The 25,537-nt window shown below is 40.1% G+C and overlaps 2 protein-coding genes across 2 annotated transcripts in view; both read left to right on the top strand.

Annotated features, from left to right (window-relative positions):
* Window positions 1-1,595: 1,595 nt before the first annotated feature.
* Window positions 1,596-19,297, top strand: abcc12 (ATP-binding cassette, sub-family C (CFTR/MRP), member 12). Its single transcript, XM_056374170.1, has 30 exons — window positions 1,596-1,648; window positions 1,839-1,990; window positions 2,103-2,249; window positions 2,532-2,679; window positions 3,667-3,903; window positions 4,708-4,881; window positions 5,480-5,627; window positions 6,330-6,478; window positions 6,745-6,852; window positions 7,305-7,523; window positions 7,608-7,679; window positions 7,854-7,978; window positions 8,685-8,757; window positions 10,411-10,614; window positions 10,743-10,877; window positions 11,145-11,241; window positions 11,641-11,691; window positions 12,534-12,632; window positions 12,732-12,835; window positions 13,620-13,802; window positions 14,022-14,248; window positions 14,394-14,531; window positions 14,778-14,967; window positions 15,063-15,152; window positions 15,322-15,511; window positions 15,718-15,877; window positions 15,965-16,043; window positions 16,294-16,407; window positions 17,387-17,551; window positions 17,632-19,297. The coding sequence occupies exons 1-30, from the start codon at window positions 1,598-1,600 to the stop codon at window positions 17,740-17,742; spliced, it is 4,140 nt and encodes a 1,379-aa protein (XP_056230145.1). The 5' UTR covers window positions 1,596-1,597; the 3' UTR covers window positions 17,743-19,297.
* A 3,524-nt stretch (window positions 19,298-22,821) lies between these two features.
* The window catches only part of LOC130174027 (myocyte-specific enhancer factor 2A-like), a 45,517-nt gene continuing 42,801 nt past the window's right edge, over window positions 22,822-25,537 (top strand). The window contains exon 1 of the mRNA XM_056383626.1: window positions 22,822-22,975. The gene's annotated coding sequence lies outside the window, so the exon portion shown is untranslated. The remainder of the gene's footprint in view (window positions 22,976-25,537) is intronic.

Raw genomic sequence — 25,537 nt, 5'->3', positions numbered from 1 at the left:
AGGTAATTGATATATTACCTATATTGCAGCTTTTCCTGACAACTTATTACCTGTCAGAGTTGCCGATAGCTCCACAGACTTAAGGCATCACTGTTTAGCTCAGACTCACCTTAAAGAGTCATAAGTATACAGGAAAACTTCATCTAACCACTCGACCTCTGAGGCTGGAGTTTGGTCTTCAGGTTAAGTGGCCTCATGTGATTTGGCGAGGTGTTTCAGAATATTTGCACCCTTTCTTCTACATCTTATGAGACGAAATATTTTAAAACCTGCTCAAAATCCAGTGACTGACACAAAAAACACACCTCCGTTCATTTTACAATGTTAACAATACAAGTTAGAAAATATCTATTAACTCATATTAAGTCCAAATGATACAAAGACTGTTGGCTAGAGAGCAAAAAAAGCAGTTACTTTGATTTGTTTATCTAAGTTGAAGCAAAGTGTTGTTACTGCCCCGCCCACCACTCCAGTGAGCGTAGAGGGAGATCTGCCTCTCTGCTCAGATTAACCTTTGATCAATGAGTTAAATGTTGCTCCAGTGTCAGCTTCAGAGTCAGTGTAAATAAGCTGCAGTGTGTCTTACCTGTCCTCCACAAAGAGGTACTGTTCTATTTCAGTGTGCTACCTTACAGCAAGTTAGTTTTGATCAGTGTTGGTTGTTTTGTTACTTAAGTCTGTTTTTTTTAGGTGCATTTGAATTCAGTGATATTGATTGAGGTTATTTTGATTGTCACTTTATTTAATTGATCAGCTCTAACAGGAGGTTCCTGGAGGTCCCCAGTAAAAAGGGGAATAATTAATTTTCATTATAATTCCATGCTTAAGAAACAAAATGACAGAATGTATGAATATTTTAGTCATGGGTTTCAAACACTTTCTTTTAATAAGACATCTAAAAGCAAGAATCTTATCATATCGGGGTACATGGTCTAATTTGTGTCAGTTTGAGGGTCCTTGATGCTAAAAAGAGATTAGAGAATCAACTCAGGACTTTTGACAAAAGAGCAGTGTCATTGACCCCTGTTGGTTGTATTGTCTGTGGTTTTGTGTTGGTTTAGATGTTGGTTGTTATGCTGTAGGAAAAAGAATAGACAAGTCTTTTATATATATATGTGTAGCCTAATTTATACCCACCCTCATTGGGCATTATAACACGTAGTATTGCAACTGATCAGAGCTGTTTCATCCACTGTGCATGAATGGTTGTAAAATATTGCTGTTTCACCTCTTCATGAAATAACTAGAAACAAAGGTCACATGGACTCCTCTTCATGCATGTAATTTAATTCAGCTGCAGGAACTTTGACACAGTATGAATGGAGGTGAGAGGTAGATAGTAGGAAAACTCCTGAAGTTCATTGACTCTGTATTTTCAGATTTTACTTATGAGGCATGAAGTGTAATATAGGTGACCCTCATAAAAACTCACGCCAACACATGTTATGTAACAGAATGAGAGATGCAGCCTCCGGGCTGATACTATCAAACATCTGTGTGTTGTAAACAAGTTCTACAGGAAATGCTCCTACTTTTTTATATTTAATATTTTGTTGTCTGGTAAAATTCTGACTTTGCACGCTTCGCACAGGACAAAATGAAGACGGACTATTGTGTAGAGAAGAATGGTATTCGAGGAGTCTCTTTTGTAAGTACAGAAGAAACAGCAGCTTCCAGCAGAACATTCCTGACCACATGTTGCTTTTCACTTCCTGAGATCTTTTTCCTTTGCCCATTGTCTCTCCTGCATCTACACTCCCTCTCTACTCTCTGTTTCTCCGTTCAACTCTGTACGTCTGATTCTCTGACTCTGTCTCTTCTTATTTCTGACTCTTCAGGCAGTAGATGGTGTCAGGTGGAGAACTGGATCTGAGGTCTCCAGTCCAGGGCATGCTGATATGGACAACAGTAAAGTACCCCACCCTTCCCCTTTCAGAAAATACCACCAGAACCTTCAGACTCTCAAACCCATCCGCTGGTCCTCCTCACAGTCAGTCTCATTGTTGGCATACTTTGTCTTTTTTGATGCACTTATCATATGATAAATAGTTTTAATATAACATTTTTACCTTACTTATATCAGGCGATGTTTCTGTGTCTAGGTCCCACCCTTTGGACAATGCAGGTTTCCTGTCCTTTACAACCTTTGCCTGGATGATGCCCATGATGTGGGCTATGTTCAGGAATAAACTGGACATGGACTCCATCAACCTGTCTCCCTTGGATGTTGCCGCCACCAGTGGAGAAAGGTATGACACTGTTTGTGTTGGTGCATGAGGGTCCAACATTTCTTTACTGTAATTTGATGCAATTGCAGCACATTTATAGACCAGGCAGATGACAAGATGAGTTGATGAAACTCATATCTGGAAAAGAATTCATGAAAATGAGAGGAAAGTAACAGCTTCATATGGGTTTTTACTCTGAGGCTAAATTGACAAGGCCAAGAATTTTGACTCTGACATGTTGGTAGAGATAATATGAGAAAAGCAAGTGCACTGTACCACCCCCTGATTGTGTGTGTTGTGCAGGCTCCAGAGACTCTGGGAGGAGGAGGTGACAAGGGTAGGCCTGGAGAAAGCCTCTCTGGTTCGTGTGATCCTTCGCTTTCAAAGAACCAGGCTGATTCTGTCCGTCATGATTGGTGTTCTCTTTATGGTGGCTGCGTTTGTGGGCCCGGTGAGTGGTATTTAGATCTTTGACTGAAGTGAAACTACCAGTACACTGTAACAATACTCCACCACAAGTAAAAGTCCTACGTTCTAAACCTTGCTTATGTGGAAGTACGCAAGGTATTATCAGCAAAAATGTACCTCTCTGAGCTTAAAACATTTAATTAAATGAAACCAACTAAGAAGTGGAACTACTAACAACTCATTGACATCTGAAACATGACCATGTGACCATGTGACCACGTCCATGCAGACACTTCTCTTGTAAACGCTCACAAGTCAAAAAGATTGAAAAACCGCTGGTTTAATCTTTAACAATGTGCTGTATTTTATGGACACATAAAATTTTGCTAAAATCTTAAACTGAAAAGCAACTACCAACTATATAGCCATGTTATAAATATAGTGGAGCAGAAAGAACAACTTTCTCTGACACATAGAACAGTAGGAGTAAAAAAGGAACATAAAAGCTAAGTGAAATAAAAAGTACCTCAAAACTGCATTTAAGTACAGTACCTGAGTAAATGTACTTAGTTACTTTACAACACTTAGAAAACACAAATTGTCTGCTCCCATACACAAATGTAATATGTTTACATATTGAATTTCCAAGAATGGAAAGATAGACATGTTTAATATAGATATTTTTAATATATGTACATGTACACATTTTCTATGGATATTTCATATGTTATAAACCCATATCTTCATATATCAAGAGCATTTATGTGATAACAATATGCCATATATTATAATTCTGTAAGGGCTGTATTAGCGTCAGTGCTGGATGGGAGTTGGTGGTAGTGTCCCTGACTGTGTAGAAATGGGTAATTAGTAACAAACAAGTTGTTCATACATTTAGGAAAAAGTTGATGTGTTTTCAAAAGCTATTCCCAAGCTGTTTTCCTGCATTGAATAATGTGTGATGGTGCAAATACTGTTTATTACTGTTTACTGTTTTATGTTACAAACCTGTCTGTCTCTGTCCTTTCAGGCTGTTATAGTTTATAAGATCTTAAACTATATTGATGACCCAGGGAAGTCCACAGTGTCCCATGGTGTTGGTCTGTCCTTTGCTCTGTTCTCCTCAGAGTTCTGCAAAGCCTTCCTCGTGTCCTTGCTGTGGGCGATGAACCTGCGCACAGCTGTCAGGCTGAAAGGTGCCTTTTCGTCAATGGCCTTTCAGAAAGTCATCTCTCTGCGGGTGCTCGGCAGCATTTCAATGGGAGAGGTACAGACTGTGTGTCACAGCAGGTGCAAGAAACACAGGGGAAAGGACCCAGCAGAGGCTCAGCTAATTTAGTTCAGTGATTTTATTTACACAAAGAGGAACAACAGCTTTCAGAACATTGAGGCGGACAACAGTCAAAACCAGGGAAGGAAGTCCAAAAAAGGCGAACAAATCCAGAAATTCACAGGAGGAATCCAAAGTCTAGTAAACAGGCAAAAGGTCAAAATGCAGACAGACAAGAACAAATAAGCAAGACATGAAGCACACAAAGGTACAAAAGTGATCTGGTGTATGTAGTGACTGCAGGGAGATTAGAGGTGGGAACAGGTCTGTGGATGGGTGCTGCTGTCAGGTACTCAGAGAAGGGAAAGTATGAGCACATCTGGCCAGTTGATTCGGGGACAGGGTCAGACAGGCCAACTGAATGTGGTGCAGAAGGCTGGCAGCTGGTCTATAGGCAAACTTTTTGCACTTTTTCTACGATGAACATATTGAAAATACATTTTGTTATGAAATATTATATTTAATTATTATTGTGTAATTTTTCATATTTTCTGTTTTGTAAGGTCTGACAGGATTAAATACAAATAAAGTTATTAATATTATTATTCGTTTTAGAATAGCAGTAGTAGTAGTAATAGTAGTAGTAGTAGTGGTTGTAAAAGTTTCTTATTCTAAACTTCTTTTTCAGAAATATCCTGTTATTCACCTACTCTGATGTAGTTCAAGCACCTTGCCCTGGCAATGCAATCGTGACAAATGTTGATTACAGTCTTTCTGTCTCTCTGTGTTTCTCCCATCCAGATGATTAATGTTTTAACCAACGATGGACACAAATTATTTGAAGCTGTACTATTTGGGAGCTTCTTGCTGTCTGCCCCGGTGCTCTTTGTCGTCTGCATCATCTACGCCTGCTACATCCTGGGCTACACCGCACTGACTGGAGTCTTCACCTACATCATCTTCATCCCCATACAGGTCTGTACATATAGTTCAATAATAGACTTTTTTTTTTTTTCTTAAGCAGTGGAAAATAAATGGTTTCATTTTTTTCATCACAATCAAAGCTAAAACAGGATAATGCAAATATCAAAAGTTATAAACAAATACATTAAACAAACTATTTATTCATTCATCATGGTTCAGTTTGGACAAAAACCTAAGGTCTACATAATGCTGTATGAAGAATAGTTGTTGCTGTGATTTTGTACAAACAGATGACTAATCTAAGTCATCTTTACTATGTTAAACAATTAAGGTCCCATATTGTTTCCTGTTGTCCTGACCAATACTGAAGTAAAGGTGTTTAAAGACTCTAACATGAACCCATATGTCTAATTTCAGAAATATGACGCAACTAGTTTGTAGAAACAAGGACAATAAATCAGAGAGTTTGTAGTTATGAAACTTCTGCATCTCACCTCTCTGAAAAACAATTTTCTTCAGTTTGATTAGCCACTACCAGGCTAATATCTCATGTTTTCCAGCTAAGTCAGCCACAAAGGCACCTCCAAATTTGGCATCATTTACTGCTCACATTGTCACTAACACTGATGTTGTTTTTTTCTGCTTTCAGGTTTTGCTGGTCAAACTCATTAACACGTTCAGGTGGAAAGCCATAGTGATCACAGACAGCCGTGTTCGCACGATGAATGAGATTCTCAACAGCATCAAACTCATCAAGATGTACGCCTGGGAGGATTCATTTGAGAAGAAGATTGCAGGTAGTGATAATTGGAAATGCAGATAGTGAGGTAGTTTAATTGGGACAATACATTTTACATTACTTCTTAAAATTAGTTTTTCAAATAAGCATGCTGCACTAGAGGTTGGAGATGAGGCTGCAGCCACATTCTCTCGCACACCTTGTGCTTTCTTTGCATTTCAGCAACTGTCCTATTTGTTGAAGTCCCTGCTGCTGTGGCTGAGTTTACGTTTTTTTGTGAGATTGTTGACCTCTGCCTCGCTCACAAGCTAGATATTCATTTAGATATTCATGACAAATTTTACTTTGATAATTTTATGGTCAGTTGAGGGATTGTGGCAGGTGGGATGTGGCGTTCATCCTCGTGTGAACATTGTTTTAATCCTGATTTATAAAAGTGAAATTGCGTGTGTGTGTGTGTGTGTGTGTGTGTGTGTGTGTGTGTGTGTGTGTGTATGTGTGTGTGTGTGTGAGTTTTTGAATATGATCTTTTTTTCATGCACACATTTTTGTATTTTGTGTGCTTGTAAAGCTTTAAATATTATTAAAAGAGGCCCTAGGTCTTCAACTGTATAAACATTTAAATGTTTAAAAGTGAAATGAATGTAATATATTAAACATCTTCATAGTGTAAACACCTTCTAGCTGTGGCTGGGGCATTCGTTATTTGCTCAAGATAACGTATGCATGCGTATAACGTATGTAACAATGTCTCTTACAGTTTTGAGGAAAAATGAGAGGAAACAGCTACAGAGGGTCAGTTATGTCCAGAATATCAACACCAGCATCACAAGCATCATCCCCACCCTCGCCACCATTCTCACCTTCATGGTTCACACCTTGCTACGCTTAAACCTCAACCCATCTGATGTGAGTACCATAACAACCTTTGCGCACTTTGGGGTTGAAGTGGTTAATAGAGGTGTGTTGCTGCATATACGTGGAGTTGCTGTAAGTGTGACATGAAATGTGTATTTAGATAATTGTCGTTCTGTTTTGTCACCAGTTATTCATGATAAATGCCACAGACAGGTGCTGGCTACTAGAGCATTGTGGGTCTATTTAAGACCAGTGTATGACCAGTGTGTTGTGGTGTCTCATACTGTTTGAGCATCATTTTTTTGTGTTGATTCCAGGCCTTCACCACCATCGCCGTCTTCAACTCCATGAGGTTCTGCCTGGCGCTGCTGCCCCTGTCTGTGAAGGCTATGGCTGAGGCTGCCGTGGCAATAAAACGACTGAGGGTAAACTGTCACTGCTGCTTTAAACTTATATCAAGGCTCTTTGGATTGTAATATCTTAACTTCCGGTGTTATATAATGATATATGAATGGCTTTCCTTCTTCAATCATCCACAGAATCACAATCAGAGTCAGAGTTTTTATTTCATCTTCTTTTATTTTAAATATAATAAACAGCATGTATGAAGTTTTCATGAGTAATACCAACCTTCTGTACAAATGAGGCTTTAATGCTTTGGTTGTTGTTTGAGTTTTAAGCTTTTTGGTAAAACTTGATTTAAAAAAGGTGTTATTTTTTATTTCACTGTATTTCTGATTTTCATAGCAGTCGGAGGCATTTTCCTCTTTGTGTGTGCAGGATTTGTCACTGCAGCTTTGAAGGCCATTGTTCACTTCAATCTCCATTTTTTTAAAAAGAGAGAAAAGCTTTTAAAAGGAATGTGTGGCTGTTTCAGAGAATATTGATGATCCAGAATCCAGAGCCGTACCTGATGCAGAGGAAAGACAGCGACTCGGCTATAGTGATGAAGAATGCTACGCTTGCCTGGACCAGAACAGACGCAGTGTCCAGCACAGACAGTGAAGTGAACGGACACAAGGCGGACGAGGTGTCCCAGGATGAGAAGACTGAAACCATGCCAACCCTGAGAAACATCTCCTTCACGCTGCCTAAGGTGTGCTTTACCACTGATAAGGATAAATTAGGTTAACTCTATTAGACTGAAGGTACATTTATAATCCGTGTTATTTTTCTGAAGGGCAAACTGCTCGGTGTCTGTGGGAATGTGGGGAGTGGAAAGACATCACTGATTTCCAGCATTTTGGAACAAGTTGGTTCTTCCTTTGTCTTTTCCTTCCTTTGATTTTATCTTTTTTTTTGCTTATAATATTTTGCCTTTTCATTGTCTACCACTCTTTTACACATATTTAAAGCTCTTTATTTGCATTATGTTATCTCTACACCAGAGTTCACTCATGGATGTTTGTTGATTTTGCTATTTTAGATGCACCTTCTTCAGGGCTCCATCACAGCTGACGGGACATTTGCCTACGTTTCCCAGCAGGCCTGGATATTCCATGGGACTGTTCAAGAAAACATCCTGATGGGGGAACCTTTTGACCAGGCCAAGTAATTAATCAGTTAACCCACATATATCATTATGACTAATTATAAGTAACTGCAGATAACCTCGACAGTTGAATATGGAAATGAATCAACTGAACACCATTTGTGCTGTTAATGTGTTTTGCTGCTGTTCCTCGTGGCTGCACGGACACCGACCATTAACACAAAGCATGAACAGGCCTTTCCTTTGAGAAATGTTTAACTTTAGAAAGTTTCTCTTATCTCTGTGAGTTAGTATCTGGCCAGGTATTCAAACAAGAGCAGAGGTCATCTCCATTATCTAACAGGACTCTCACTGGAAAACGACCCCATGCTCGCAGAGATGGCGAGAAGCAAGACTGCTGACCTGTGCACAGGATTTGATGAGTCACTGCACTTGGTTTTTATGATTGTGCTTGGTCATTATAGCTCAGCTGTAATCACCACTACACATGAAGTAAATACTGTAGGAACAGTTAGATCACCTCCTCACAGTGTTTTCTCTAACTACCCACAGAAATGCTTGTTGGCTCTATAGCGTGTGCGTTGTTTATTTCTCATAAACTTCCAGGGACAGTGTGTCTGAGCCTTTCTGCAGGAATCACATGCTATTTGTTGTGCTGCTTTAGCTTTCAGTTGGAAGCTGATCATTACAGTGTGGAACCCAGTATAGGTGAGTACAGTAAACGTGGCTGTCAGACAGTAACTGTCTCGCTTTGATTGTGCACAGATACAACAGAGTTGTAGATGTCTGTAGTCTCAGAGCTGATCTGGAGATCCTCCCATATGCTGACCAAACCGAGGTAGGAGCTCTCTCTCTCATACACTGAACTATCCAAGCTGACTGTTTTTAACGTTTTTAATCATTTATTAAAAGTGTAGTAGTATCACATCATCCTCAAGTCAGGTAAGAAACCTCCTGTGGACATGACATCAACAATTAAACACTGAAAATTAGCTCTGACTGACACTGTCAATTAAGCTAAAAATACTGTACATTGTTGTGGGAGTTGCCTCATTTTGTTCCATAATTCAGAAGCTTTATTAGCCTTTTCTCCATACTGGGGTCATTGTCTGTGGCTGGAAAGTTTGTAATGTCCAGCCAGCAGCCAAAACATAGTCATATTCTCAAGTTACAGTTTTACAGGGTCACAAGTATCTATCACTTTTATAGTGAAGTCTAAAGTCAAGTTAAAAGTTGCATGAATGAAGGTGAGTCACAAGTGTTGAACATAACTATGAATATCTTTTTAAATTGATATCATAGTCAAAATGTTCTAGTTACAAGGCGTCTTTTACTTGAGTTAAAGTTGTAATGATTCCAGGATAGCATTGGTGTTGAGTTCTGCTCTCTTACCAAATGACTCACAGTTCAAGCTAACTGTATCAGTATCACTATCTACTCATACAAGGGGTTGTAAGTAACTCTCAAAAAAGCGTTTTAAAGCGTTTGCTTATGAACAGCAGCTGCCTCATAGAAATCTGTGGCAGTTTTAAGTTAACACTACTAAGACAACTAAGAGTGCTTTATAGTCAAATCAAGTCAATTTTATCTATATAGCACCAAGTCATAATAGAACTTATCTCAGGGCACTTTTCATATAAAGCAGGTCTAAACCAGAGTCTTTAAAAATTTTATTTACAGATATCTATATTCCCTCATGAGCAAACACCTAGCGATACCCGAAATACAATCTGCAACTAACTAGTAACTATAGCTTTCAAACAATTATATTATTTCCCTCTGAAATGCAGTGCAGTGGAAGTTTAAAGTAGCATGAAGTCAGGGGACATCTGGTGGACTGATGGAGTATGGCAGGTCAGGAGATGAAGGGATGAAAATCCAAAAGGAGTTCTGCAGGCTGCAATACTAATAGTTACGGCCACTTGCAGTTATGCCCCTCCCTTGCTCTCTGCAGACAGACCCCTCTCTAAAGCTCTAAGACCTATGACCTGGGAGAGGTGAGCAGGGGCTGAGGGGAACTGAAGAGCAGACTGTGACACTATTTAAACATTAGTTGGGACAATCAATGAGCAGCTTCACTTTTACCTTTCACCATTCAACCTTGTGTGTGACCTTAATGCCAGAATTCTTTTGGATGGCATCACAGTTCCAAAAACAAAACTAAACTAAACAAAAAAAGGGAAGAGTGAAAATAGAAAGTGAAGAACAGAACAAGCTCTAAGATTACAAAAACAAGATCTTGCAGTGCATGAACCATGTTATTCAGGTCTTAGTCAAAAGTAATTAATAGCAAGTTGAACACCGGGTCTGGACTGTGACTCAGTTTTGGGTCCAACTGATGTTTGTATGTGTATTTGAAGCTGCGAGCACTTTCTTGTCTTCACTCGTCGTACACTGTTGTAAATTAGTGAAGGTGGATTTTGAGACGTGCCAGACCCTGTGGCCTGTGGTCTTAGTGGTCTTTTAGGAGTTTTGTCTGTGTTACTGGCAGATTGGAGAGCGGGGGCTCAATCTGTCAGGGGGGCAGAAGCAGAGGATCAGCCTGGCCAGAGCCGTCTACTCCAATAAAGACATCTTCCTCCTCGACGATCCACTGTCTGCTGTTGACGCCCATGTGGGGAAACATATCTTTGAAGAATGCATAAAGAATGAGCTTCAGGGAAAATCCATCATACTGGTTACACACCAGCTCCAGGTAGGAAAAGACACTGCTACACTTTAGCAGACAGTGAATATGAAATAATGGCGATCCAGTCAGAAAGTCAAACTCATCTATACTTATAGTATATTCTGGGCTGAGTTTTCTTCACTTGTGTTTTCTAGTATTTGGAGTTCTGTGACGACATCCTATTCCTGGATGACGGGGAGGTGCGGGAGGCTGGACACCACGAGGCCTTGATGAAAGCCAATGGACGCTATGCTCAGCTCATCAGAAACTATGAGATGGAGCAGTCCAAAGTAAGATTGTCACAAAACTTACTGTACAAAAGTCTCATGTACTGCAGCTCTTCTATTCTTATAAGCTGTAAAACTTTTACAAGCTGTAAAACCTTTTCCCCAGTTCATTATTGTTTAAAGTTATGACACAGATGGTTTTCTCAGTATAGCTGCTACATTATTTGTAAGTTGTGACTCAGACATGGAGAGATTTCTGGTTTACAGGATGCAGAAACATTTTAGCATCAGTTCGGCAGCATCACTGTGTTTTTGCTTATTGTTTTATAGACTCAGAAAGAGGAGGACGAGGCATCACCCCAAGACGCTGCCCAGCTGAAGGAGGTGGAGCCAAGAGAACGCACAAGCAGTGGGATAGTGAACCCAGGTAAGGAAACAAGGAAAAAATATTTGTTAGTGTAATGACCAAAAAGAGTCATACTTTGTGATGCCTCAATTCATCAGTAGAGAACTGAAAATGAGGCTGGAGTTCATTATGTAGTGGGAAGTGTTGTATGTTCTCTGTTGGAAACACATTCACATCAAGTGGCTGGCAAAAGAGCCAATATTTAACCATAAGCAGGAAAAGGTCGTAACAGGAGTCCATTCAGGTGACAAAGGGACAATGGACGACAAAAGAAAGGTCAATGTGTAAAACGAAACCAGACAGGGCAACAAACCTACAACCCCTAAGGTCAATATACTGGCAGTGTTGTATTTTTAGGGACATTTTTATGCCTTTATGAGAGTCTATGACTAACGGACTGACATCTGTGCTTCATTTCAGCATTTGACATGTCAGATGAAAAAGATGATGGGACACCTGCTGACCAGAAATGTAAGTCCTCAGCGGAAATTAAAATGTAATTGGTGTTCAGATGTAATATATTGAGTCTCCACATAGAGCTCAGGCTCATGTAGCTTCATTTTAATGTGGAAGCCTAAAAGATGAAGCGTGCACATGTGAAGCTGCCAGTCTGCTTCAACAGAAGAGCCTGTTGTATAGTTGAACAGCTTCAGAACCCCACCCCCCCAGAGCCCCCCACACCCCCCCACCCCACACCCCACACCCCACAACCCCCACCCCTCCCACCCTCTCCCTCTCCCCTCACCTCTCCAACACTGGAATTGTGGACTGTGTCCAACAATTTCTTTAACTTTCCAAAACCAACAATATGAAATTCACACTTCATTCACACTTCGTTAGCACACACTATTTCTGTCACTTTTCGTGTTTACAGCAAACATGTGCCAATGACTTCCAGGAGAGAAAACACACGCTGCTGTCCCCATATTCAAACAATTAGCACGTCTCGCCCCTTTTTAAGATGGTTGGGTTTTTACTCTGCCTTTGAGTGTGACTGCTGGGAACAGCTATAAACACTTTCTTTCTTTCTCTCTGCAGAAATACTGCAGCAGATTTAAAATCCAGAGAGATGGCTAGTGTCTATATAAATATAAAATTATATTCTTCTGTAGTTATGTGAATTTTCACATTTGTGAATGTAACAAATGTTTGGGTGAATGGATCTTCAGTGAGGCTTGTGTACATTTACATATTTAGTTTTTTTTTTTTTTTATTCTTTTTCTATAGGAACACAGTCCAGTTAGTCAGGACACATGCTGACACAAACTAAAGTGACTTTAATCGTTCTCTAAAATCCTTTTCTTCCTCTTCAGCCACTGTCAGTGCTGATGATCAGCTGGTCAGTCAGGAGGCCTCCACAGAAGGCGCTGTCTCCTGGAAAATTTACCAGCAGTACTTCCAGGCAGCTGGAGGTCTGACATAACACACACACGTATGATTCTATGTAATAATGCACGAATCACCAATGCACAACCTGCCTGATGATATTCTGTGTCACTTTGTCGCTGCAGGCTACATTATCACCTCCCTCACCGTCCTCAGCATCGTCCTGATGATCGGATCCACGGCCTTCAGCAACTGGTGGCTCAGCTTTTGGCTGGGGCAGGGTGACGGGGTGAGAACCATCTCTCTCTCTTTATTGTCTCTCACATGCACACACAAAAACTGCTCACCAGCCCTTACTGCTGAACCACACCAACTGTCTGCCTGGGTTTGCCTTTAGAGTTCTGCACAACAGTAATGACAGACATACAGATCCACACTCTATATTTATTTACATTTACACAGCTCAACACATGTTTGATACTAGTGTGTGGTGATGAAGCAGAGTAAACCCAGTGATTCCTGCAGAGGGAGGCAGGGAGTCAGTTTACAGGCCTAAGCACAGACTCGTCTGCCTCTGTCCCATGAACGCAATTCTCAAATAACACAGCTGGCAGGCCGCACAGTGTTTTTATCTGACCGTTACCGTGTTAGAAGGTGATTTTTATTCATAGCAACCACCTGAAGAGAACATCTTGTCATCTCATGTCTGTTCCCTTTTGTACTAAACTGATATGAATCTTTTTATTGGATTCATTTCACACAGTATCCACCCTCAAAGGACCTACACATAAACATAGTCATCAGGATGTGTCAGAAAACCAGATTTGCCTCTCACTGTAATCTTGTCTTTACAGAATCCTCTTAAAGCAGTGAATTTGGCCATTATCATTATACACATTTACATTATACCATTATACATAGATACAGTGTGTGTTATTTCCACAACTCTGTGCCATATTGTGTTCACAACAGCATAAAAGTCCTTCTTGGAATTAAAATAACTTTTAGTACTAATTAGATCTCTCTATGACCCTGATCTCCTCTAACATCATACATCCACTGTTTTGTCCCAGTCACACAACAGCACAACTTCACACCAGGGCGACATCTCACAAAACCCAGACCTGCACTTCTACCAACTGATTTATGGCATGATGGTGGTCGTCATGGTGATACTTGCCATCATCAAATGCTTTATCTACACTCAAATGACCATGAACGCTTCCTGCAAACTCCACAACACCATGTTCAAGAAGGTACAGTACCATCAAACATTCAAACTTTACCATTTTAATAGCAGATAACAGTGTGAACAAGTGAACTGAATGTGTGTTCATTGAAAGTCTGCCATCTAACCATCTAATAATGTGTTTGCCGTTTAAAAAACGGGGACGTTTTTCATTCCTGTTAGAAGCCAAAGTAGCCACCAATGAGGTGCTGATGATGAAGATTTTTTCTTCTGTTCCTCTCCGCAGATTATTGACAGTCCCATGAATTTCTTCGACACGACGCCAGCAGGTCGCATTCTCAACCGCTTTGCGAAAGATCAAGAGGAGCTGGACACTGTGCTTCCCCTCCACATGGACCCTTTCCTGGCGTTTACACTAATGGTCACCTTTACAATTATCATCATCTCGGCCGTTTTCCCTCTCATGCTTGTAGCTGTGGTCATTATGGGAGCTTTGTTCACCCTCATCCTCTTGTGAGTTAATAGCAGTTTAGTCTAAACATGATACAATCATTTGCTACAGGCACTGTAGGAAAATGACAAGTTTTAGATTGTCATGGAAATTGCTGTCTTCACAGTGGGCTGAAAAGTTGAGATTAAACTAGTGATTTCTCTGCAGTGTCTTCCAGAGGAGCATCCGTCAGATGAAGAGGATGGAGAACATCAGTCGCTCTCCCTGTATCTCTCTCACCACCTCCACCCTGCAGGGCCTCAGCACTATTCATGCCTACAACATAAGACACAGCCACATAAAGCTGTAAGAAATTTCAGTTTCTCAACATGACATATTTTGTTTATTTTTTCTGTCTGCTGAACTTTCAGGTTTTTTAAGAATTCAATGCCGTTTCAATTCTTCCCTGCTTTTTATTCATGCGGTGCAGCAGCAGCAGGTGATGCCTTAGTCACAGTGTCTGGTCCTGGTCTGTGTTGTATACACTGTCTTATTAATAGTTGGGGTAAAGTGGTGTTCACACAGCCTGACCTGTCCAATGTCATATTGTAGGTTCAAGTCCCTGAATGACATCAACTCCAACCACTATTTACTCTTTCACTCTGGGACACGTTGGCTTTCCTTCTGGCTGGACTGCATGGCTTCATCCATGACCTTGTTTGTGTCTCTGTTCGTGGTGCTCAGCAGTAACGACGTCATCAGTCCATCCTTGAAAGGCCTGGCCATGTCCTACACCATACAGGTGCATTTCTACAGCAAATTTACAAATGTTTGGCTCAAAACATGTTGAAAGTAAATGCAATGTGTGTGTTTACAGAATCTCTATGTGTTTTCCAGTTGACAGGCATGCTTCAATATGTAGTGCGGCAGTCGACAGAGGTGGAGGCCAGGTTCAACTCAGTGGAGCGGATACTGGAATACGTCACGGTCAGACTCAGATTGCTCTAGAGAAATAATAACCATTTACACACAGTCCCACCATCTCTCCTGGTCCTCTTGAGCCTATTAAACTCCACTCAAGAAGTGCAGTTGTAAAAGCCTTTGCATGCAGTTCAGAGCTCCCTCCCTCAAAGTAGTCGATGTTTATTCTGTACAGAGTTGCAAGCCTGAGGCCCCCAGACACATAGAGGAGGCTCCGATCCCAGAGGACTGGCCAAAGAGCGGAGCCATCACCTTCCAGGACTATAAGATGAGGTACAGAGAGAATACACCCATCGTCCTGAATGGGCTCAATTTCTTCATCCAAGCTGGAGAGAAGCTGGGCATTGTGGGAAGGACAGGCTCTGGTAAGGCCTTTACACCAGTAGTTGTGAGTCTGCAGTGACCATAATTTGTCCCATACAAGGCAAATTTGACAACTGTGTAACAGCAGCATCTTTAAAATAACAATGTTATTTTTTTTAAACCATGACTGTACGTTGCTGAGGGAAACCCTGCTTCTCTAAACAATCAGGGTAAGTATGATCAGGTACTCTCTGCTTTGCGTTTGTAGGGAAGTCCTCTTTAGGTGTGGCTCTGTTCAGGCTGGTGGAGCCAGCTGCAGGAAGCATCCTGATAGATGGAGTGGACATTATGGCCATTGGTCTGCAGGATCTGCGCAGCAAGTTGTCCATCATCCCCCAGGATCCTGTCCTATTCATTGGCACAGTCAGGTAACTGTACCACCAACTCCCCACAGCTGTCTGTTTACACACTTTTTTTCACTAACCAACTGTGATAATGAATGCGTTTGTCTACAGGTACAACCTAGATCCCTTTAATAACTACACTGATGAGGAGATCTGGGCAGCGCTGGAGAAGACCTACATGAAAGACTCGGTATGACACCAGAACAGTAGATTTACACTTTTATTATGGTGTGTGATCATTTATGCAGACCAAGATGCGACAGCGGAATTAACCCTCTCATTTAACCCTCTTCAAAAACACAAAATGTTATTGTTAGCATGTTGTTGTAATTAATTATTAAGTTAATGGACTGTTTGATCACTGTCCGTCTGGTCAGTCTTGTAGAAGTTGTAGCTGCAGCAGTAAAAGTGATGTTATGATGATTGATGTGTCTCCTCAGATCTCCAGGCTGGAGGGGAAGCTACAGGCACAGGTGCTGGAGAATGGAGAGAACTTCTCCGTAGGAGAAAGACAGCTGATGTGTATGGCCAGAGCGCTACTCCGTAACTCCAAGGTTTGTCTATTCTTTTTGCACACTTGACAATATTAGTGTTACTGAGCAGTTCAGCCATTTGATAATCATCTCTACATATTGTATCTGTGTGCCCGAAACTATGTAACTGCTTGTGATTTCTCTGTTCACAATTGCATAAATTACCTCACCATGACCAGAGTGTTTGTCCGGTAAGATTACTTGCTGTGTTGTATCATTAACTTATATATTATATCTTCACTGCTCTCAATTGTCAATTGTTCTGTTCTAAATATCAATCTGTGGAACTGTAGATAATTGAATATTAAATCAAACTAAAAGGAAAAGCACTCAAATACAAAAACATAACATGCTTACATTATCAGGAACGCATGACAGGAAGACTGGATGGAGAGCAGAGAGAGCTGCAGTTCTGAGTGAAGGCCTTACGTAGTGGCACATCTGTCTGAAACTGGCCATCAATAAGGGGAATGACTGAGTTCAAACTGTTGTGAATACTTGGTCCACCAGGGGCTGGCAGACTCCTCAATTTCCTTTAATAATACACACACACACACACGCACTATCACACTACAATCACAAACACAGACTGACTGAATGTATATACATATTCACCTTCCACAAACGATATTTTTAATCTACTTTTACTGTATTTTTAATCTGCTGCTATTTCCCTGCTGCTGCATTGTGCACTAATTCACTGTCTAACACTTGAGCACCTTATTATTACAACTGACATGTTGCACTATTTGTTATGTCTGTCGTCTATTATGTCTATTTATGTTTGTGTTTATATATTTATATTAATACATTTTTTTATACGACTGCACATTGAGCTGGGAAAACACAATTTAATTCTGCTGTGCACTTCTGTTGGATGGTCTGAATGACAATAAAGTTCACTTTGACTCGTTTAGACAGCATGAGAGAATTCACAACACTCCTCTTTGAAAAACCAGTCTATTTATCCACAGTAACGGTCCCTCCTGTTGTCCATCAGATCATTCTGCTGGATGAGGCAACAGCCTCCATTGACGCAGAGACAGATGCTCTGATCCAGAATACCATCAAAGAGGCCTTCCAGGACTGCACCATGCTCACCATCGCCCATCGTATCAACACTGTGATGCACTCAGATCGTATTCTAGTCATGGACAATGGACAGGTAAAACACAAATACAGTACACAAAGATTAAGTTTATATAATCATGAACCCACTCTGATAGTATGTGTTGCATCTGACAGGCGGCTGAGTTAGACCACCCAGATGTGCTGAAGCAAAGACCAGACTCTTTGTTCTCATCACTCCTGACAGCTGCTAACACTGTGAACACTGGAACCACAGAGGACCAGTGACTCCACAGCACAATGGCACAGTAATCACTGAAACATATTAATAGTTATTCATTTAAACAACCCAACCAGATCTTAATCAGTATGCTCATATTAAACTCTGGACTGAGGTGCTGGTATCAGGTGTCACTGAGCAGCAGAGATGTGGTTTGATATTAATGTAGGAAAAGAAACATTTTATTTAAATAGTGGTTCATTTTTCACTCCTGTCTGAATCTGTCATGTTTATTTAAAACATATTATTTATTGATTTTCTACATCTTTGTTTGCTGCCACTTGATTGGAACTTGACACTTCTTGCGAAGTTTCAGTCTGCTGTGTTAATATGCACTACATATGCTACTATTGGATTTTTATCGTATTAAAGATATTTATACAGAAAATGTTACTCATGTCACATTACCTGATCAGTTTCTGCTCACACAAACTGAGGTAATAAATCATGGATATTTGTAAAGTTTTGTTTGCTGTATTTTAACTGTGCAATTCCAATAACTAATTTTTCTTTTTCTTTGTCATATCCCATAATTTTCATTTAAAAAAATATCAGGCAAATTAAAGCTTAATATTACTCATAGCTTATTTTTACACGGGGTGGCATGAATAATGCTCTCTGTTTGTGGATCAGTTAACAGAGAAAGTTTGCTACTACAGTTGTGCCTCTTTTAAAAGACAATTTCACACACATGGGCTTCAAATCCAGTCATCTTATGAGGAAGAGAGTTTTCTGCTGTGAAATCTCATTAAGGCATGACATTCCTCTCAGCTTTGCTTATTGTGTTAAAGTGGTGGGGTCTCATCCTCAGTCTGCTCTCTCAATCCATCCTTTATCTCTCCCACTCTCCATTCTCACGTTCCACTCATGATAACAAACCACAGGGATACACAATTTACATATTTAGATATATAATCTTTACACATTGAAATATAAAGGCATGACTCACTTTTTAAAAAAGCATGTTAAGAGCTAATCTAATGAGCACCTACTGCTCAAGCCAATTTCTTGTTGCATAGAAACCCATCTTCAGTAGAAGGAGATAAATAACCAAAATTACATTTTAGTTTTAACTTTTACACAGATCATGATGTTGATTAAAAACATGTGAAGTTTAGTTCTAGCTGGTGCAAACACGCGAGAACTTTAAACATCGCATAAGGAACCCATAAACTATTTGAGGAGGACTCACAGGGCAGTGTTTACAGCTGATTATCCAACTGAAATAAGGGAAATGGATTTAAAATGAAAAGAAACCGTATCATAAACAGACCCAGAGTAAGTGACAAAATGGGAGTCAAACATAAATGAAGGTTTAACAAAAGAAAATAATTGTAAATTTACCTTAAAATGTGTTAGTCATGTTGTTTCCTACCAGAACACATTGTACCGGATCCACACTGGCATCCTCTTGATGGATATTATAGAAAATATTACCTGTTGTTATACAAAATATTTTCAGAAAAACAGCACTATTTTTGTACTGCACTCAATTAAAACATGTCTAAATTGATTCACTGATTTTAATACAGGCCTAAAGTGTGCACATAAGCTGGACAATGTAGGGAAACAATGGTAAAAATGTTTTTATTAAATGTGGAGTCAGATACACTTTGTCAGAAATGTTAAAATGTTAAAGTCATACACTGAATTACAGTGAAACTTTGAATTTAAAATTATCCAGAAGATTATGAAACATTGTTTGTTACAGTTTATATGTGCAATTCTTGATGCCAGAGTGGTGTGTTTTCTACATAGCTGAACATGTCACATCCAAGTCAAACCAAACTGGACATGATATAATCCCGTTTCTCCATATCTCCAGTACTCAGCAGGTGCAACAGGTACTGCTGAGGAAGGACTATTTTGAATTCATGAAAAAACAGCCATCTCTCTGCTGCCGCCAGTGGGGGGAGACAGAGTCAAACACAGGAAAACTCAATATTGAGATTCATTATGTGCTATATTTTCTGCACCAATCCTCATCTGTAACAGATCTGCAGATTTGACAAACATTTTTGTCTCCTGCTGTTTTAACCAGTGTTTCAGCTGTCATTTGGCTCTAGGACACACGATGGCACCAGAGTGTTTTGTTCTTCCACCCCACAGTACAATGATGCAAATACTACTTGAAATGTGTTTGCTCATTCTCCTCTCATGAATTTCAAAATGGCACAGACGATACTGAAGCTGTGGATCTTACTTGTCTTGCTCACATATATCCACATGGATGAAAGAATGCCACCTTCAACTAAACCTCTCTAAGACTGAACTCTCAAAATCACCTCTTCATCTCTTACCCCAATCAAGGTTGAGAGAAACCTGGGCATCATCATGTTTGATGACAGCTCCTTCTCTAACCATGCTGCATCTGTCTCGCAGTTGTGCCACTTTGCACTACACAACATCAGAAAAATCAGGCCTTACCTGACTCAGACTCACCACCTCCCTCACTCAGCCCTCTAGCTGAGTGCAATGTTACCAAAATTGTAACATGTAGTAATCCTACTACATGTCCATCCCAGTCTCCCCAGGTTAAGGATGCATCTTTTCTCTAATTCACCCCTCTCACTGAGAATGATGTGTCAAAACTTCTGACCACTAGTCATCCTACTACATGTGCAATGGAACCCATTCCCACAAACCTTCTCCAAGCCATGTGTCCCACCATTGTGCCAGCAATCACACTTGTGATAAATGGCTTTATGAACAATTCCAACTGGATTCAAACAGGCTCAGGTAACTCCTCTGCTCAAAAAGCCTTCACTTGACTCTGCTCAAGAGGAGAACTATCGACCAGTCTCACTTCTTCCATTCTTATCTAAGTGTATCGAAAAGGGCAGTTTCAATCAGGTCTCAGAATTCCTCTCACGGAGCAACCTCCTTGATCCAAATCAGTTGGGCTTTAAGAGCATTCACTCCACTGAAACGGCTCTGTTGTCTGTGACATAAGCCCTAAGGGCAGCTAGAGCTGCACCTCAGTCCTTGGTTGTTATCTTGCTGGACCTATCAGCAGCCTTTAATATGGTGAACCACTGCATCTTGCCTTCTGTACTCCCTGACAAGGGCATCTCGGGGAAAGAGCTTTCTTGGTTTGAATTCTATCTCAATGGGCCCCCGTTGAGTCATGGCAACCCATTGCTCCCCCCAGGGATGCCCCAAGGATTGGCCCTGGGAACCCTTCACTTTGCAATATACACCACCTCCTGGTCCAATTATCTGCTCTCATGGTTTTTCATATCACCACTATGCAGACGACAACCAACTATACCCCTTGTTCCTGCCAGACGAACCCCCAATCTCTGCATGGATCTCGGCTTGTCTCTGACCCATCCACATGAGTGAAGGAATGCCACCTTCAACTAATCTGATCTAAGACTGAACTAAAAAAAAACAAACAAAATCAGGCCTTACCTGACTCAGTACGGAACCCAACTCTTGGTCCAGGCCATGGTTATCTCCCACCTTGACTAGTGCAATGCTGTTTTTGTGGGGCTCCCTTTATGTACAGTGAAACCCTTACAGAAAGTCCAGAAGGCAGCATCTCGTCTAGTTTTCAATCAGTGTACATGTTACTCATCAACCTACACTGGCTACCCGTGGCCCCCCGAATCAAATTCAAGTCAGTTATGTTTGCCTCCAGAATGACTTCTCAGTCTGCTCTCATCTACCTGAACTCAGTCATACAGACTAATGCTCCTTCTTTGACATTGCCATCCCTGCAAACAAGACAATCACAGTCCAGACTGTTTTCATTTGTGGTTCCCCGATTGTGGAACAAGCTACCAAATCTCTATCTTCAAGGATCTCTTGAAGACTCATCTCCTCCGAAAGACCTCCTCCCCTAACACCTCTAACACCCTAACATGCCTAACTAGCACTTACTATGCACTTTCGGTGCACGTTTTTTTTTACCTAATTTCCTTGCACTTATTGAATAGATGTAGTGCTTATACCAAGGTCTTTTACTGCACTGAAGTTTTGGTGTTGTCCCTCACATTTAAGTCACTTTCGATAAAAGCATCTGCCAAATGAATATATATGAATGTAAGTACACGAGATAAATCCTTCTACCTCTGGTTTCTGGTTTCCAGGCAGCATCACTGGAACAGTCAAGACTGGGAGGAGAGTAACACTGCATGGCCTGCTCCAAAGCAGATCTTCTCAGCTGGTTAGGAAACCTGAACCTGTTGTCTCACAGTCACAAGCTTTTTTTCTCCCTCCCTCAGGCAAAGGCTAAATAAAATATCAATAGAGCAATTATTATACGAGGCTTGTGTTTGGGTTGAAGGCGACTCACATGCTGTGCTGTGTTTGCTGTGTTTGCCAGCTGAAAAGTCTGGTATCAAAACTTTTTCATATGATGATCCCAGCTTTTATATGATTACATCCTTGGTTTTAACTGTTCTTGTACACTATAAAATTATACACTAACAAGGTAGAACCTCCATTTTTCCAGCTGCTATTTAAGTTTACAAAATTCAATGTCTCTGTGTTTCTGAAATTAATGAATGGTGGAATGATCTTGTTGAACTAAATTTAACCTAAATTTTCACTCATCCAGTTGCTGAACACACTCATCACAGGTTTGTAAGCAATCAAAAGCTGCACCAGTATGAAATGTTTGCATTGACGTTCAAGGCTTCATTCTTCCACTGCTGCAGGAAAGCTGGAAGTTAACCAGTTTTCTAACCCTTAAGGCATGTTTCTTTTAAATTTACATAGTTTTTCAGATTTTGGTGACCTAGACTTTTTTTTATTACTTGGCAGTCTAGCATTTGCATTTGTATCATTTCGCTAGAGTTGTCCTGCCGAAATTTCAATAAAAACAGAAAAATTGGGCTTTCTAAAACTTTTGACTGGTAGTGTACACAGAAATCAATTTAAAACATACTGATCAGTCACAATAGCGCACAAACTGAAAGACCACAGCAGAATTACGCATGAATAATACATTGAAACACGCATACGTGCACATCATTAACACTCATATGTTATCGTAAACACTCCTACACTCATATGTAGGAGCGTCCCTGACACACACACACACACACACACACACACACACACACATACACAGGCACACACACTGGTGGGAGGAGCTAAAACCTCTGCTGCTCTGAGTTTGTCAGTTTCCCAAATATAGCGGACGAAGCTCTGTCTGTGTGTGTCCATCGGAGACACTTTGATAAAAAAAAAAAAAAAAATCCGTATTTACAGAAGCACGCGGAAGGCAGTGAGGTAAGTTGAGCAAACACATGTGTCTGAATATGTGAGGAAGTGTGTTTACTGTTTGTCTTCTCTGCTGTACTGACTGAGGGAGGGCAGCCACTACACTTCATATCACGTAAACGTTGCGATATTCTTGTTAACAAACTGTTTGACTGTTATCTTTCCTGAACAGACTGAAATAATAACAGTAATCTACTGTTACTACTACTAACCGCTTATTGAGGGTAATTTATTGTTGTTGTGACTGTGTGGCTATAGGTGTCAGTGTGTGTGAGTACAATACGTGTACTGTATATGTGATATGCCGAAGTGCCTTGATGGAGGGCTTTATAAAACTCTGATTAACTCTCTCTCCACACAGTACTTCTACTACTTTACATCACGTGTCTTTGAATGTAATAGAGGCTGGCGTTTCTGAAACAATGTGTATATGATCATTAATAAGAGATACACCAGTTGGGTTGCTGCTGAAGTACCAAAAGCTGGATGTCCCTACAGGACCGTTAGGCTACTATCAAAGTAACTGAGGGAAAAGCATGAAATGCATTAAGACAACAGAAGTCTGTTTGTTGGCCCAGTTTAATAATGTCACACAACTAAAAGACACAGTAGTGCAGCAGATATGTGAATTCGAAGAGGTTTATTTCAAAATGTATCTCAAAAGTGCCAAACAGTGTCCCCCTCCAGGACCTGCATGACTTCGATGAAGGCAAGTTTCTCAAAGGTTGTTGAAAACCACTGCTGAGCCAGAATGAAAAGGGAAAGTAACACTCTAAAACCATCAATTACAGTCCTCTATCACAAAATATTTTCCATATCAACTGCAATGTGTTCAGATGTAACAGACAAGAGTAATGCAAATAGCTGGGAGACTTACAGAAAATAAAGCTAAAGCTTTAGGCAGAGACAAGAAACAGAACATTTAATTTAAATAGTGTATTTATTTTTTGTTTTACACTTGTGATAAAAATCAATAAATACATTTCTGCGAAAAGAGTGAAATAAAGTAGAGACTCTTAAAATCAACAAACTAGCCGAGTAATATCAGTTACACAGAAATGCTGTGCTAACGTTAGCTAACATGAGCTTACATTAGCCAATGGTCGTTTCTGCAAGAAATACTGATCAGAAGAGTCTTAAATGAAATAATTTGGGACTTACCATTTAAATAAGGAAGGACGTTTTAATGATTTGCCAATGCAATGATAACAATTAGCCTAATTTTAACTCAAGGTGTGGCAAGTAGGAAATACAGCAACAAATGGCCAGAAAATATGATTAATTCAGTGAAATTCATCACCATTTTGAACAAATTCAATACCATTGGTAAATTATGTTTCATAATTGCAAACACATTTAATTATTGAGTGTTACACTGGAGGTGTGACTATAGTCTCAACCCATACTGGAATTTTGAGACTGATATTGAAATTGTTCATGATTGGTTTTATGGTAGCTTAAAAAACAAAATTTAAAATATGGATCCTTACATTTGTTTTTTCGAGAATTATGACTAAGATACAGACTTCTACAACTTGTCAGTGTTTAGCATTTCTGTACTGCAATTTCTTGTTATTTAGTATTAAAGCCTTAATTTTAACAGGTAGTCTCCTTGAGATCGCAGTGTTTTTTTCAAGAGAGACCTGTGTACAAAAACAATTGTGCAATATTGGCCAATATATGAACCAATATTGATATATTTGCAAGAAGCTAATATTGGCTGATATATGGGCCTGGCGGATTTATTGGTGAAGCTCTACCAAAATGGAGAACAATGCCGAAGCATGGCTGACCGGGGAAAATATATATATTTCTGAATGTTTTTACATTAAAGAATTAATTGGCCCTTTTCAATGATGTGTGGAGCCAATTACCAGGTTCAGGGGTATCATATCATATCACCAAATACAATGGCGATTTATTTTAGACTAGCTGTGTTTGCCTTGCCAATACCTGTTCTGCTTTACAACTGTTTGTTCATGAAGCAGATAGCTCATCTGGACAACACATTAAGATAAGTGATAAGTACTGGGGTGGGAGCTCCACCAACTGATGATTGGGTGAGCAGAGGTTCCAATACACTTTGTGCCTCAAGGCAAATATAGTTTTAGTATTTCTGAATGTTATGCTCCAGCATGACTCAGTATCACTGGGCTCCCACAGAGGATCTCCCTCTGTCAGAGAGTTGTATTTAAAGGCAGCGTGAAGATGGTCTGATATGCTTATTTAGCCTGGCAGGGACTGGGGGATTCTCAAAAAGTCGATAGCTAGTTTTGGAATGATTTTCTTTATTTATTCACGATTTCTAGGTTTTCTTCCTTGTATTACGAGCTTTAGGAACCTCATAACTCTTAGTTCAGTCGGGACAGATTCCAGCAGGTTGGGAAATATGCTCTGGCTTCTTTTAGTTGAAAATTCAGTATTTTTTTCACAAGATATTGAGATGTTGATATTGATCTGCTAAGAACAATATTGGCATATTTAAAGAAACATTTGTCTAGAGGTTGTTTGCTGTTGTATGACAGGTTTGCTGTACTTAGCCAAGCGCAAATCCAAGTCTCTTCAGAATAA

Source organism: Seriola aureovittata, chromosome 1, assembly GCF_021018895.1.
Source record: "Seriola aureovittata isolate HTS-2021-v1 ecotype China chromosome 1, ASM2101889v1, whole genome shotgun sequence".
In the NCBI taxonomy this organism is placed as follows: Eukaryota; Metazoa; Chordata; class Actinopteri; order Carangiformes; family Carangidae; genus Seriola; species Seriola aureovittata.
The sequence above is the reverse complement of the archived record's forward strand: the minus strand, read 5'-3'. Positions and strand labels throughout refer to the sequence as shown.